This window comes from Podarcis cretensis (genome assembly GCF_951804945.1).
Source record: "Podarcis cretensis genome assembly, chromosome: 12".
Lineage (NCBI taxonomy): Eukaryota > Metazoa > Chordata > Lepidosauria > Squamata > Lacertidae > Podarcis > Podarcis cretensis.
In genome coordinates, this window is record NC_137181.1 from 48,369,212 (window position 1) to 48,384,709 (window position 15,498).

Sequence of the window (15,498 nt, forward strand, 5' to 3'; positions counted from 1 at the left end):
AACTGTAGCAATTGCTGGATGACATTTGTTAACCGTCTTCCAGTGAGTCTCTGGGTTCAGTTTGTGAGTGTGGACAGATCAAATATCTGCAGCACAGGATTTTTGTGATTGGGACAGGGATAAATAGAACAGAAACATAATATATATATGTAAGATTCCTAATTTAGTGAGGTTCTGTGTGTGTGTGTGTGTGTGTGTGTGTGTGAGAGAGAGAGAGAGAGAGAGAGAGAGAGAGAGAGAGAGCGCACGCGCACACATATTATTTTGGCATATGCCATCCCTCAATGCAAATTTAAAGTTAGCAGCAACATTTTTCTTTACTGACAACCTTATTTTTGTGCACATTCCATGTATTATCCTATGACTTACACTTACCAGCCATGTATTTGTAACCACGTCTCCTACAGTTGATTCCACGTTGTAGCCAAGTAGAGGAACCACAGCATAGTCAGCAATAGCTTTACTTTGTTGAGGCAGAACCTTCCCACCATTCTCTTCAATCAGAGATCTCATGCAGGATTCATCCTCTTTACCAAAACCCAGAAGGATGAACCTCTTTCTGTTGAACAAGGCTCCTTCAATGACTGTAGAAGTGTCTGCCAAGGAACCATGGCTGGCACTGAACTCCTTCTCTTCTCGAAAGGCAGTGTGATCAATATCACTGTAGTTATTGGCATCAACTGGAAGAGGGGGAAACGTTGCTTCAAAACAAATATTAAAGTGAAGATGTGTTGACTGTGAAAATGAGAAAACGTTCTCCAAGTTACTAGGCTGAAGAGATGTTGAACTGGAGTCCTATCACTTCTTTACACATTCAAGAAGTTACCTTCTTTAATTATTGCAATCCACCAAGCACTTCTTCCACACAACTGTCTTTCATTTCAGCAAATACTGACGTCAAGACTTACACCCCTCCAACATACAAACAAGCCACACTGTAACCAACTGAACACAACCAACCAAGTTCTGGACCCCCCCTAACCTCTCGCAATGTCAATATATATAAACAAAGGACCTATCCACGTGATGCTGTTATAGCCCCACTTGTGTAGAATGAAAGAACAGCAGCCCCCATCTCTCTCCCTCCCTCCTCCTTCCCCCCAACTGTACTTTCCTCTGCTTATTTGTCTGTTTTGTAACACAAGAAAATCTTTAATAAAAACTAATTTTTTAAAAGAGCAAATGCTGAACTCTTTAGTAAGCCCCAGTTTTTTTTATAAAAAAATGTGATTGTGTAGCAGCCGAAGTAGCACCAAGTAAATCATGCCCCACATTTTAGAAGCAAAATGCATGTTTTTAAATGAAAAATATGAAGAGGTTCCACAAGATGGGCTATATTTGCCGCTTAGTTTTCCTAAGAATCAGGGTGACTGAGGGAAGGGAGGCAAAATAGGGAGTTGATTGAAAAGCAAGTCCTCAGAGAACAATTAACAGAGGTGGCAGAAAGCCAAAGGAATGCAGTGGCAAATGAAAAGAAACAGGCCAACTAGAGATGGAAAATCTGGGAAATTTTACACAGGCTCTACGGATAAGATAAATTGTGAGGTTCTGGAGGAATAGTGAGGGAGGTCAACATAAGGGAGCTGTAGATAGACGGGGATACTGGAACAAGGAGAAGAGGCAACAGTGGAACAAAGAGAAGAGGCTACATTGCGTAGCAATCTTACCTACTGTGGACTCATTAGCTGAATACTGAGACAGTAGAGCTTCATCTGCTTCTGGAGCCTGCACTGTTCTCACAACTTCTTTCTTTGAAAGACTGCTTCTTTTTGGAAAGATAGGCTGCTCTAAAACTGGACTGTCAAGTGGCTGGTAGTTTGCCGAAGTGTACTGATCCTCAGGTAGTAAATAACCTTTTCTAAAGCATTCCAACAACCATTTTGCTGTCACAATATATGGCCTATAAGACAAAAAATTAAGTTACTATGGGCAGGGGGCTATAGGCTTCCATAAAGGAGCAATCATATTTTACACTGCTGCAATGAAGCACAGACAGGGAGAATTTTTAAAATAGAAAGAAGTGACACACAGAGATGTGTCCAAAACACACCCTTTGATACTGTAAGAATAAAGGATTGTTATCTTGGGAAAAGATGTGTAATGCATGATCTGCAGTCACAATCCATGTTTCTGTCCCTGTATGTTCAAGTGAAATCAGAGCGCTTACATTTACTTCTTTGGACAGGAGCACTGTTACAGAGAATAAAGCCCGTAATACAATCACTTTCATTTAACTCTCTAAAAACTTTTCAGTAATTTACACTGAAATATACACTTCAAAATGTGAATCATTGCACACAAAAGGATATGCAATGGGGAGACAATTTATTGTTATAAATACTTTAATATAAGGGCCATATGCTGGCAGAAGTTAAGGCTCCCATCCTATACCCATTACCTGGGAGTATATTCCAGAGAATACAACAGGACTTACTTTTGAGTAGATATGTATAAAAGGTAAAGATAAAGGACCCCTGACAGTTAAGTTCAGTCACAGACGACTCTGGGGTTACGGCACTCATCTCGCTTTACAGGTCAAGGGAGCTGGCGTTTGTAAGCAGACAGTTTTTTCCAGGTCATGTAGCCACATTGACTAAGCTGCTTCTGGCGCAACGGAACACCGAAACCAGAGCACAGAAACGCCGTTTACCTTTCCACCAGAGCGATACCTATTTATCTACTTGCACTTTCTGGAGTGCTTTCGAACTGCTAGGTTGACAGGAGTTGGCACCAAGCAACGGGAGCTCACCCCATCACGGGGATTCAAACCGCTGACCTTCTGATAGGCAAGCCCAAGAGGCTCAGTGGTTTAGAACACAGCACCACCCACGTCCCTATAGATATGTATAGGATTACACTAAGAAAAGGTAAAGGACCCCTGGACAGTTAAGTCCAGTCAAAGGTGACTATGGATGTTCATCTCGCTTCAGGCCGAAGCAGCCAGCATTTGTCCACAGACAGCTTTCTGGGTCATGCGGCTAGCATGACTAAACTGCTTCTGGCACAACGGAACACTGTGACGAGTGCCAGAACACACAGAAATGCAATTTACCTTCCCGCCACAGCGGTACCTATTTATCTACTCACACTGGCGTGCTTTCAAACTGATAGGTTGACAGAAGCTGGGAAAGAGCAATGGGAGCTCACCTTTTTGCATGGATTACAACCGCTGACCTTTGGATTATAAAGCCCAAGAGGCTCAGTGGTTTAGACCACAGCACTACCCATGTCCCTTTAGGATTGCACTACAAGACATGTTATTATCAGTACCTCTGTGTGGTCTTCTTCAAAAACAGTTTAAGTTCATCATCATCATTGTCACCCACAATGACATGTGTCACATCTTCATTGAGTTGATTAAAACGAACACCACCTCCGGAGTTAATAAGCTTTCTCATCTTATCTAATTTTCTGCCACTAAAGCCACAAAGGTAAATCTACAAGAAAGGGTAGAGAAAAATCATGGTTTACTGGCACATTGAAACTCCAAATTCAGTTGGAGCTTTATTTTAAATTCTCTCCAGCAGCTTCCACTACTAAATCTGTAAGTCACTGTTCAGTACACATAACTTCCTGTACCTATGTCTCCTACTGATTGTCAACTTTTACAATTATTAGTAACCAAATGCATGAAGACAATTAATCTTGACTGCGTTTAATTCCATTACAAGGAAAACTACAAAGGAAGCAGCTAAACTATGTGAGTGGTGTCCTAGGAGATCATCTTAATACCTTTAGCTGCCTGTCCTGACTTTAGGACAGCAATGCTCCCAAGCAAGTCACTCATGAATTTAATACCTACTTCTGCTCAGCAAAACTCACAAACTATATAGTTTGAGGTGTCCAAAATGTCTGCATTCTCATCATCAGTACCATCATCAACAACATTTATTACTTGGGTAATATGCACATGCACAGTTAGACATACTCTGCATCCATCTAGTAAATCTTCAGGTGCTTGCAAAGAACTTGTATCCAAGCTGTTCAGGTCATCTGAAGAGGGATCCAGCCTGCTATTCATAGTAGAATTACAAGAGGTTTCATTAACACCGCTTAAATTAATATTTGAAATGTGGCTGACATCTGAGAGTGTTCGACCTTTGAATAAAATACAGATAGAGACAAAAGTTAAGAGTTATTTCGGGAAAATGTTATATCTACTACCTTTTTATTTTGGTATAAGAAAAAAGGGTAAAATGCCAAGGTTATTATTTATTTTAGCATTTATTAACTACTAGCTCAGTTCTATCACATCACACTGAATATAGTGGTCTGCTATCGTATACAGAAAGAACTCACTTTCTGCCTATTATTATAAAGCCCAAACAACACCAGCCATACACAGCAGAGAGGTATCAACAGGCTCAGGGAAGCCATGGCTGGAACCTTAAAAAACATTTTTTTGCAAGCCCTACTTGTCTACTTGAAAAACTCAACAAGGATGCTCTTGCCTTGGGCTCCAAACATCCCCCCCCCCAAAAAAAAACACCCTAGACTAGTAAAAGGTTGTCAAAGTTTATGAGCCAAAAAGTCTGCAAAAATTGACATTAAAAGTGATAAATCAAATCATAATAATATAAAGATCTCTAATTTTTCTGTTCATAGAGAAGTTAACAAATTACAGAACTTAATACTTACTATCGGGCTTGCAAGTTAGGCTAGTAGGGGTTGATGTGCTTGGTGCACTTTCTTGCTTTGCTTTAAGGTCAACTGTATACATGGATTCATCCTGGCAAAATCCCTTCTCAATGCTGTCAAAAAACCACTGGACTGAAATGCAGTGGACATTCCACCTTCTTGCGCATTCATATTTCTGCCCTTTCCCAAGTACAAAAACAAATGCAGTTCAAGTTAATATTAAAATAAATTCCTCAGATAAATATATAGGGACAGATATTCTAGCAATTTTAAAAAAATAGCAAACTTTTGTTTCTTAATTTCTGTTTGGGGTGATACAGCACCCAAGATTTAAATACATCCTCAAGAGAAAACCTGAAGAAACAAAACATTGGAGTCAAACCACAACTATTAAAATGTTGGTTAACCATTTTGGCTATGCAGGAAATAAAACACAGCTAGCAGAAAACAACTCTTTTTTTTTAATGAGCAACTGTGATTTTAACACAGTCAATTTGCATCCGGATGATATTTCTCAGTTTCAATAGGACCTATGTCCAAACGTGCAAATACATGGCAGCCTTAGTTTATTGTTTTCAATCTAGCATGCTGCTGTTACTCAAAGATATACATATGCCTGATTCCATTACAGTGGTACCTCGGGTTAAGAACTTAATTCGTTCTGGAGGTTCGTTCTTAACCTGAAACTGTTCTTAACCTGAAGCACTACTTTAGCTAACGGGGCCTCTGTAACCTGAAGCGCCTGTAACCTGAAGCGTCTGTAACCTGAGGTACCACTGAACACTCTCTGGCCAAACCATATGCAGATTTTACATATTTTTCTGGAAAAAGCTGTTCTAAATTTGGCCAAATGCAGTCCTGTTAGTGATAAGATAGGTGGGCGGCCTTCAGTCCACGGGCAATAAGGACTGTTTGCCCTCTGGCATCCCTCTACGTACTTGCCAATAATGGTGGTGAAATGAATGGACGATGAATGAGGTTGCATGCTTGTGTATAGAGTGGGGAGAGAGAAAATGAACACATGAAGGAGATGAGAGATATGGTAAAGAGAGTGAAGTTGTGCTCCGTCTCCTTTCCAGGTTTGGTCCTACTCACTGCCAGCTTTGTGCTCATGCACCAGCAGTATGTGCCCACAACTGTTTTCCCTCCAAGATAATGTGGTCCTCAACTTCAAAAGGGGTATCTACCCTTAACACAGAGTGCAGAGGGAAGAAAATGGTTGCTTGTGAGAGTACTTGAAAAAGTATTTTCCATTTTTCCAAAGTAATGAAGTAGTTCAGTGGGGTTTTTTTAGTGTCCTTCCTTTGGGAAAAGAGAAGCAATTTCCTTCCGTTTATGTGAGATATTCCCTAACCCTTGATACTGAAAATTCTTCTCTATGCGGAGTGAAAACGGAAGCATGAAAGCCAGAGGCTCACTCCCAGTCTCCATGCAGAGGAAGGAGAAGGGAGGGAAAGGAATGCTGGAAGTGCTTGTGAACAATAGATTGCGTGGCATTTTTGTTGCCATGAGGACTCTGTTCATTGATTTGTCAGACAGCACACCATAGATGGCAGCATAAATAACTTGCTACTTGACATGTTTTGCAGCATGTCAAATTAAAACTACAGTAGAAGTCCTGTCTGCATTCAAGTTGTGAAACCAAATTATTTTACATAAATACAAGGATCCTCCTGAACTCAACAAATACATTTTAATTTTTTTAAAAAAATTACCTTTTGGTTCTTGAACAATAAGATGGGTACATTCATTCATCTTAAGTTGCCCTGTATACTGACCACCATTCTCAACAGTAATACGCTGGACTGCTTTTCTGTCTGCACTGCTTAAACCAGTCACACAGATTGTACAACCAAGAAACAAAGGGCATAGGTAGTCTCCCATACTGATGTCTGTATATCTAAGCATCCTGTTGGGAACAAGAGCAATAAAAGTATGTCTTGCCATTTCTCTTCATTAGCAGAAAAACAGAGTTGTGCATAAGTAAAGCCAGTACAGAATTTAATGGCTATGCAACAGAGTCAATGATATATCATCATTCTTGGGTCTTTAAACCTTCTCCTATAAATTCAAGTAAAGAACAATACAGTATGTCTTTTTTATGTCAATGGTGTGAAGCTTGCACTTTGCAGCATGATCACTAACATATAAGTTTAAATTACTATTTGGAGAATACTGTACCATAGCTCAGAATTTTTCACATGGTCTAGTCCTTCCACTGCTCACCCCTCTAATATTCTTAAGATGATTTCTTCTCCAACCTTCAGAGAGTAGCTGGAAGTGGGGAGGCAGAAAAAGGTCCTCCTTTCCTTCCACTCTGCAGTTTTAATATGAAATCTTATGCACCCAGAGCTCAGAAACGGCTTGCGCTAATGAAATTCCCTGTCACAAAACACACCTAGAACAATGGGAGTTTCAAACACTGCAAGTAGTATTACAGGTACTTTTCTAATTGCATGAATGTAGTCTTACCTATGTTGGGATTTATCCCACAATGCTTTTACCCAAGAGGGAAGCAAAATGGGTTTTTTTAAGTTAGCAGCGACTAAATATTTCTTGCTTCCAACTTCTCCAGCTATAAGATGTGTTACTGACACATTAAGATCTCTATATACACGGCCACCCATCATCTGCACATACTTGTGGACCTCTTCCTACAAAAGAGAAAAAACAGCAGCAAATGAAAATAAACCAAGACAAAGCAGATCAAATGAGGATTAGCAAAACACTATAAACAAAAACAATAATATGGTATCATAAAGCTAACAGAAGTACAGCTGAAATAGTGTGACTTAAGATGATTCAAGGAAAAGCAAAAATAAAAATAAAAAACATGCCTGTGATGCACATTTTTGTTGTACAACCTCCTTAAATCCAGATTGGATGAAAGGTGGTACATAAATGTTTCAATAAATACATAAAATATCAAGACTCAAAGTAGGTATTTTCAGACTGCGGAAAAAGACAGGGAAGATTCACGATAATCTTGAAATGTCTGACAAACTTTCCCCACTGTCAAAAGAAAAGCACAAGTATTATTAATATGTATAAATTAGCAAAGAACAGATTTGTGTTACATATTAAGCATTCCTAAATCAAAGAGAAGGGCAATGGAATATATTTTCTTAAGGTATAAAATTGATGTGGTTTACAAAATTAGACATTTATCAATGATGTTTTAAGCAAGGTAATGTTTTTGCTGCACTGAAGAGTTTTGGCCCTTCTGATCTTGATTTCAAAGCATCTATGGCAAATCTATCTATTTAGCTGAAATGGTGACATATCGAAAGACAATTTGACTCTTGGTTATGACTAGATGCTTACAATAAGATGAACACCCAACTCTTCAAAACACACCAATAAAAAAGAATTACCCTAGTTTCTTTTTGAAGGCTTGTACAGGATACAGTTACATCAGCCATTGTCATATTAAATACTGGATGGTCGGCCCTTGGCACACATCGCTGGTTCTGCATACAGTAGACAACTACTTGTGGTCCAACAATTCTGCAACCAAGCTGAAACAAGATATAAGACAAAACAAGATGGTAAATAGGAACTTTTTCCTTAGAAAAACTGTTCTCCCACACTTCCAATACACATGGCACGCCTAAAAAAAAAAGCTAATAATAATAATAAATAAAATTTTATTTATATCCCGTCCTCCCCACCCGAAGCCAGGCTCAGAGCGGCTAACAACATTAAAATGATACAACATTCTAAAATCATTTCATTCTAAAATCAATTAAAATCAGATTAATGGCAACCATTGGGCTAGAGTTCTGTGAGGATTGCCAAAGGAGGGGGTCAGACAAGTTTGTTGCCAAGGTTGCAGGTTTGACCCCCAAATGAGACAGCTGCATATTCCTGCATTGCACGGGTTTGGACTAGATGATCCTTAGGGTGACTTCCAACTCTACAAATCTATGAATGTGTGTCAATACATATCTTGCAATACTAATAATATACACGTGGACAACTGTTCAATCAGATGACACTGGATCATTTCAGAAGGCAAATAATGACATATAAACCATCTATTTCTTCATCCCATTTAAACCCCCAGTATCCAATTAGGTTCTGCTAGTCCAGTGTTCTTCAATGTTGGGTCCTCAGATGTTGGTGGACTCCAACTCCCATCATCCCTGACCACTGGCTAAGCTGGTGGAGGATGATGGGAGCTGGAGTCTAACAACATCATGCAGAACACTGTGCTAGTCTACACTTGATTCCCACAGGAACATACAGAAATATTCACATAAATCTGCTCTCCGTGAAATAATTAAAAACAGAGGTGAGATACATCTACATCGACTTCCCTCCCCACCCGATAACATTAGTGTGTGTGTTAATTACATGAACAGATTTTCAATTCCTTTAGAATTTATCAAGATACTGCATTAACAAAGTCACTATGTAAATAAAACACAAACCTTTTGAAGGTGATTAAAAACAATGCCACTGAACTGATCACAAATATAAAGAGATTTGTCATTCTCTTGTATCCTCAGTGCAGCTGTATTTTCAAGAATCTGGAGGGATTCTTCTGACTGAAATTCTTTGATGGACTGCAAAATATAACAAAAGTAGTAGGCAAGTATTCTGTAGATTTGCAAACAGTTTCTTTGAATATAAACGGTGGTTGCACTGACATATGCCTGTACTTGGTGATACTTACTAAAAAATCTTCACATTCAATTCAAAATATTGGGCTAGTTCACAAATAACTGTAAGCCAAACCATAGCCTACTACAAACATCTAGGTTCTCAGAGAGAAGATTGCAGCTGCTGCACTAAACCATAGTTTAGCTTAGAATTACATCTGAACCAGGGCTTGTTGTTTACATTCTCCAGACAAACTACAAGAGACAAGTCATAAAGCAAAACCTGGCTACAATTTGTGCTTTGTTTACAGTGAGATAAACCATAAAATTGCTGTTTATTTTTTCAACACACAAACCTTAATATTTAAAATACATATAAAATGATATTCATTGAACACATTACATTCACATACCAACTCCACGTACTAAATAAGCTTACCTCAAGGGCCTGAAGGAAAAATTCAGAGTTTTCTGCAGACTTTATAAACTTCACAAAATATGGTTCCTTGCTATTTTTCATTGTTCAACTAATGAAGAAATAGGAAAGCAGATTTAGCTTTATTTAGAAAGGAAAACTATTATGAACAGATTAGTGGAAAAATCAGTTGCTAGTGGAAACCAATGCATGCGGATACTATGGCACAGACCAATTTTTACCAAACTACGTTGGCTGATAGGAAGCACCTGTTTTCTGCTTACTTTAAAATACAGTAGCAACCCATTTGACGAAAATCACAATGTCCACCTTACTAAGGGTGGCTACTCCTGATTAGTTCTCTTCATTTATATTCCTATCAGTTATTCATAAAATACTTTATGAGAATATACAGCCCGCACTTGTTTGTTGTCTGGGCAGTTTAGGATGTAGGCGCACATACAGTGGTGCCCCGCAAGACGAATGCCTCGCAAGACGGAAAACCCGCTAGACGAAAGGGTTTTCCGTTTTGGAGGCGCTTCGCAAAACGAATTTCCCTATGGGCTTGCTTCGCAAGACGAAAATGTCTTGCGAGTTCCTGCGGGGGGGTTTCCCTTTTTTCCCCCTTTTCCTAAGCCCTAAGCCGATTATGAGCTGATCCACAAGACGAAAAAACTGCTATACGAAGAGCCTCACGGAACGGATTAATTTCGTCTTGCGAGGGACCACTGTATTGCCCAGGCTTGCGCCCCAATGTAGCCTGATGTGGCAGGCAAGGCAAGGATGTTGCAACTTCCCAACAATCCCCCTTCAGGTGGGACTGCTGCTGAAGGCCAGGTGCTTGACGACACCTGTCCACTAACTCTGCCATACATTGAGGAAGGAAAACAGGAGGCTGCTGTTGGCTCCAAACCCCATAGGCAAGAACAAACAATGGCCAAGTGTATCTTAGGTATAATCTAACGTTGAGGCCCATGGTTCCCACGGGGGCGGGGGGCAATTTGGGAGCTTGTTTAGACCAAGTTAATGGCCTTTTAGGCTTCTCTGACCATTAGGTCCAGTCATGGCCGACTCTGGAGTTGCGATGCTCATCTCGCTCTATAGGCCAAGGGAGCCGGCATACAGCTTCCAAGTCATGTGGCCAGCATGACTAAGCCGCTTCTGGTGAACCAGAGCAGCGCACGGAAATGACGTTTACCTTCCCGCCGCAGCAGTACCTATTTATCTACTTGCACGTTGACGTGCTTTCGAACTGCTAGGTTGGCAGGAGCAGGGACTGAGCAACGGGAGCTCACCCCGTCGCGGGGATTCGAACCGTCGACCTTCTGATCGACAAGTCCTAGGCTCTGTGGTTTAACCCACAGTGCCACCCGCATCCCCCTTGAATACTGTAGTAAGTATTTTATGTCACAGGAGCAGGGGCATCAGGATTTTAGAGATGCTTAGGTGGAGCATGGCCAAAAAAAGGTGGGGAACCACTGGTCTAGGCGCCGCCTGGTTCCAAGCTAAGCACAGATAAGAACATGCGTAGGCAAACTAAGGCCTGGGTGCCAGATCCAGCCCAATTGCTTTCTAAATCCGGGTTGCGGACGGTCCGGGAATCATCGTGTTTTTACATGAGTAGAATGTGTGCTTTTATTTAAAATGCATCTCTGGGTTATTTGTGGGGCACAGAAATTTCTTCATTATAATTTTTTCAAAATATACAGTGGTACCTCTGGAGGCGAACGGGATCCGTTCCGGAGCCCATTCGCATCCTGAAGCGAACGCAACCCGCATCCATGCGTGCGTGGGTGGCGACCCGCCACTTCCACGCATGCGCATGGCGTCATTTTGAGCGTCTGCGCATGTGGCGAAACCCGGAAGTAACGCGCTCCGTTACTTCTGGGTCGCCATGGAGCGCAACCCAAAAAGGCTTAACCTGAAGCGACTTCAACCCAAGATATGACTGTAGTCCGCCCTCCCCCCCCCCCACAAGGTCTGAGGGCCCCCTACTGAAAAAGTTTGACCCCTTGTTTAAGAACCAAGGAAGAGCCCTGCTGGGTCGGGGTCAAAGGCCCATCTTAGTCTAGCATCCTGCACCGCCTTTTGCAAGGAAGGGTGCATTGCCCTCAAGTGCACCAGGCAGCCAGGTTGTGGGGATACAGTGGGACGAACCCACGGCCACCTGCCCCACACATCACATGGCAGGTAAAGGGACAAGGCAGGCATTGTGCTGCGCAGCCAAGTTCCATCCTGCTTGGTTTGGGTGCGCGAATCACAGAACGGGAGAGCGGGAGGGGGACCTCCAAAGGTCATCTAGCCCAACCCGGGAATCTCAGCCAAAGCATCCACGGCAGACGCGCGGCCATCCGGGGAAAGGAGCCCCCACCGAAGACCTCAGAAAGCTCTTCCTTGCCATGGGGGTTGGGAGCCCTGGGAGGCCTCCGCTCCCCCCTCAGCCTCTCCTTGCCTTGAACGGCTCATAACCGAAAGCCCCCACCGCGACTGAGGTAAATTGGGCGGGGAGGGCGAAGAAGTGTGACGGGGTGGGGGCGCCCGCCTACCACAGGGGAGAAAAAAGTCCGAGGCGACGCTCCCCTTCCGCTTACCCCGTCGCCTCAGCTCTCCTCTCAGAGGGACCCAGAATCATAACCTCCCGAAGGCTGGCGGGAAAAGACGAGGAGCCTAAAGTGCGCATGCGTGAATGACGCCTCAGCGCTTCTCTCTCTCTCTCGAGCGCCTTCTCCCCGCCCTGCGTGTTTTTTCTTGTTGTTGTTAACTCCTTCGCTGCTTCTCGCGGCGCCTCCCTTTAGCGACGAGAGCCGGAAAGCCGCGCGAGAGAAAGAAAGAAAGAGAGAACGCGGCCCCTTTTAAAAATACGCAGGTGGTTTTCTACGTCGCGGAAAGGGAGGCGCCGGGTGCAAAAGCGCAGCGTGGGAGCGGCAGCCGCCGGGCAACCCCCCCCCCCTCACCTAGGAGGCTTCTAAAGTACATCGCTAAGGGAGGAGCGATGTTCACGTGTTTGGTTCACGTGTGAATGCGCGGCCGAGCTCCACGCCGTGTTCGTATTCTGTTGGCAGCCGCCCAGAATAGCTGGGGGAACCCATCCAGATGGGCGTGGTATAAATAATAATAATAATAATAATAATAATAATAATATTTTGTTTTATTCGTGGAAGGAAGCGTGGAGCACAAGCCCGTGGTGCTTTAGTTGTCACATGATCAGGCACTCCCATTTCTTTAAGAACTTGCCATAGTTTGCTGTGGTCGACACAGTCAAAGGCTTTTGCATAGTCAATGAAGCAGAAGTAGATGTCTTTCTGGAACTCTCTACTTTCTCCATAATCCACCGCATGTTTGCAGTTTGGTCTCTGGTTCCTCTGCCTCTTTTAAATCCAGCTTGCACTTCTGGGAGTTCTCGATCCACATAACTGCTTGAGCCTTCCTTGTAGAATTTGGGTCTGCGTAAAAGGCGGATCTACACGGATCCTCATGGATCCTCCACTTTTTAAAGAATAATTCCAACAAATGCAATGTCAAATCACACCTAAAAGGCACGCCTACAAACTGGACTATAAAAAACGTGGATCCAACACTTTTCCGCGCTGCAGCACCACAAAAACATGGATCCGAGGCACGGATCCTCATGAATTCATATGATTTTTATATTGAAAAAAAATAAAAACACCATGCTACTGTAGACCACATCTTAGTCTGTAGGAGGAACCAAAAAAATCACGCATCCACTGTTTTGTGGTGCCGCAGTGGCGCAAAAACATGGTTAAAAAACACGGATCCTCATGGATCCTCACACTTTTTGCATTGGGCCAACCCAAACTCACTGTCAAATCACATATCATGGCCAGGGGCACAGCATCCACCACAAAAATCACGGATCCGTAGCTTCCTGGCCATACCGTGGCCCAAAAACGTGGTTTTGAAGCATGGATCCTCATGGATCCTCATGATTTTTGCACAAGATCAGCCCAAAGTCATCATCAGATCAAACATCATGGTCAGGGGCACAGCCTGCACAACAAAAAATTCGGATCCACGGCTTCCTGGCAACACCGTGGCCCAAAAACGTGGTTATGAAGCACGGATCCTCATGGATCCTCACACTTTTTGCATTGGGCCAACCCAAACTCACTGTCAAATCACACATCATGTCAAGGGGCACAGCCTGCACCACAAAAATCACGGATCCACGGCTTCCTGGCAACACCATGGCCCAAAAACGTGGTTTCAAAACACGGATCCTCATGGATCCTTACGCTTTTCGCATTGGACCAACCCGAACTCGACGTCAAATCACACATCATGTCCAGGGATACAACTTGCACCACAAAAACCTAGTCATAACACGGCCCAAAAACGTGGTTTTGAAGCACGGATCCTCATGGATCCTCACACTTCACATTGGGCCAATCCAAACCGACCGTCAAATCACACATCATGTCCAGGGTCACAGCCTGCACCACGAAAATCACGGATCCATGGCTACCTGGCCACTCCGTGGTCCAAAAACGTGGTTTTGAAGCACGGATCCTCATGGATCCTCATGCTTTTTGCATTGGGCCAACCCAAACTCACTGTCAAATCACACATCATGGCCAGGGGCACAGCCTGCACCACAAAAAACTCGGATCCATGGTTATCTGGCAACGCCATGGCCCAAAAACGTGGTTTTGAAGCACGGATCCTCATGGATCCTCATGCTTTTTGCATTGGGCCAACCCAAACTCACCATCAAATCACACATCATGGCCAGGGGCACAGCCTGCACCACAAAAAACTCGGATCCACGGCTTCCTGGCCATATTGTGGCACAAAAACGTGGTTTTGAAGCACGGATCCTCATGGATCCTCACGCTTTTTGCATTGGGCCAAACCAAACTCACCATCAAATCACACATCATGTACAGGGGCACAGCCTGCACCACAAAAGACTAGTATCCACGGTTATCTGGCAACACCACGGCCCCAAAACGTGGTTTTGAAGCTCGGATCCTCACGGATTCTCACGCTTTTTGCATTGGGCCACCACAAACTCACTGTCAAATAACATATCATTGCGAGGGGCACAGCCTACACTACAAAAAATTCGGATCCACGGTTATCTGGCAACGCCAGGGCCCAAAAACATGGTTCCGAAGCACGGATCCTCATGGATCCTCATTATTTTTGCACAAGATCAGCCCAAAGTCACCATCAGATCAAACATCATGGTCAGGGGCACAGTCTGCACCACAAAAAACTCGGATCCACGGCTTCCTGGTCATACTGTGGCCCAAAAACGTGGTTTTGAAGCATGGATCCTCATGGATCCTTACGCTTTTCGCATTGGGCGAACCCAAACTCACTGTCAAATCACATATCATTGCCAGGGGCACAGCTTGCACCACAAAAATCACGGATCCACGGCTTCCTGGCAACACCATGGCCCAAAAACGTGGTTTTGAAGCACGGATCTTCATGGATCCTCACGCTTTTTGCATTGGGCCACCACAAACTCACTGTCAAATCACACATCATAGCCAGGGGCACAGCCTGCACCACAAAAATCACGAGTTGCACTACAAAAATCACAAAAATGCACTGTTAATTTCACCACTGCAATATTATTATTAGAGCCGATAGAAGAATATATGACTACCGTATTTTTCGCTCTATCGGACACACTTTTTACCCTCAAAAAATTAAGGGGAAATGTGTGTGCGTCCTATGGAGCAAATGCAGGCTCCTTGGCCTCAGCGATAGCAACACAAAGCCTCCGAAGCACAAAGGGAGCGCTCCCTCCGCACTCCAGAGACTACACGTTGCTTTCGCTGAAGCCTGGAGAGCAAGAGGGGTCGGTGC

The 15,498-nt window shown here is 43.3% G+C and overlaps 1 protein-coding gene across 1 annotated transcript in view; it reads right to left on the bottom strand.

The window, feature by feature from the left end:
* TOPBP1 (DNA topoisomerase II binding protein 1) overlaps positions 1-12,318 on the bottom strand; it is a 31,106-nt gene extending 18,788 nt beyond the window's left edge. The window contains exons 1-11 of the mRNA XM_079947157.1: positions 12,249-12,318; positions 9,682-9,769; positions 9,072-9,206; positions 8,013-8,156; positions 7,111-7,292; positions 6,354-6,547; positions 4,639-4,818; positions 3,929-4,098; positions 3,271-3,437; positions 1,668-1,900; positions 376-680 (exon numbers count right to left, since the gene is read on the bottom strand). Of these exons, the coding sequence (XP_079803283.1) occupies positions 376-680; positions 1,668-1,900; positions 3,271-3,437; positions 3,929-4,098; positions 4,639-4,818; positions 6,354-6,547; positions 7,111-7,292; positions 8,013-8,156; positions 9,072-9,206; positions 9,682-9,762 (1,791 nt within the window). The 5' untranslated portion in view covers positions 9,763-9,769; positions 12,249-12,318. The remainder of the gene's footprint in view (positions 1-375; positions 681-1,667; positions 1,901-3,270; positions 3,438-3,928; positions 4,099-4,638; positions 4,819-6,353; positions 6,548-7,110; positions 7,293-8,012; positions 8,157-9,071; positions 9,207-9,681; positions 9,770-12,248) is intronic.
* Positions 12,319-15,498: the final 3,180 nt, after the last annotated feature.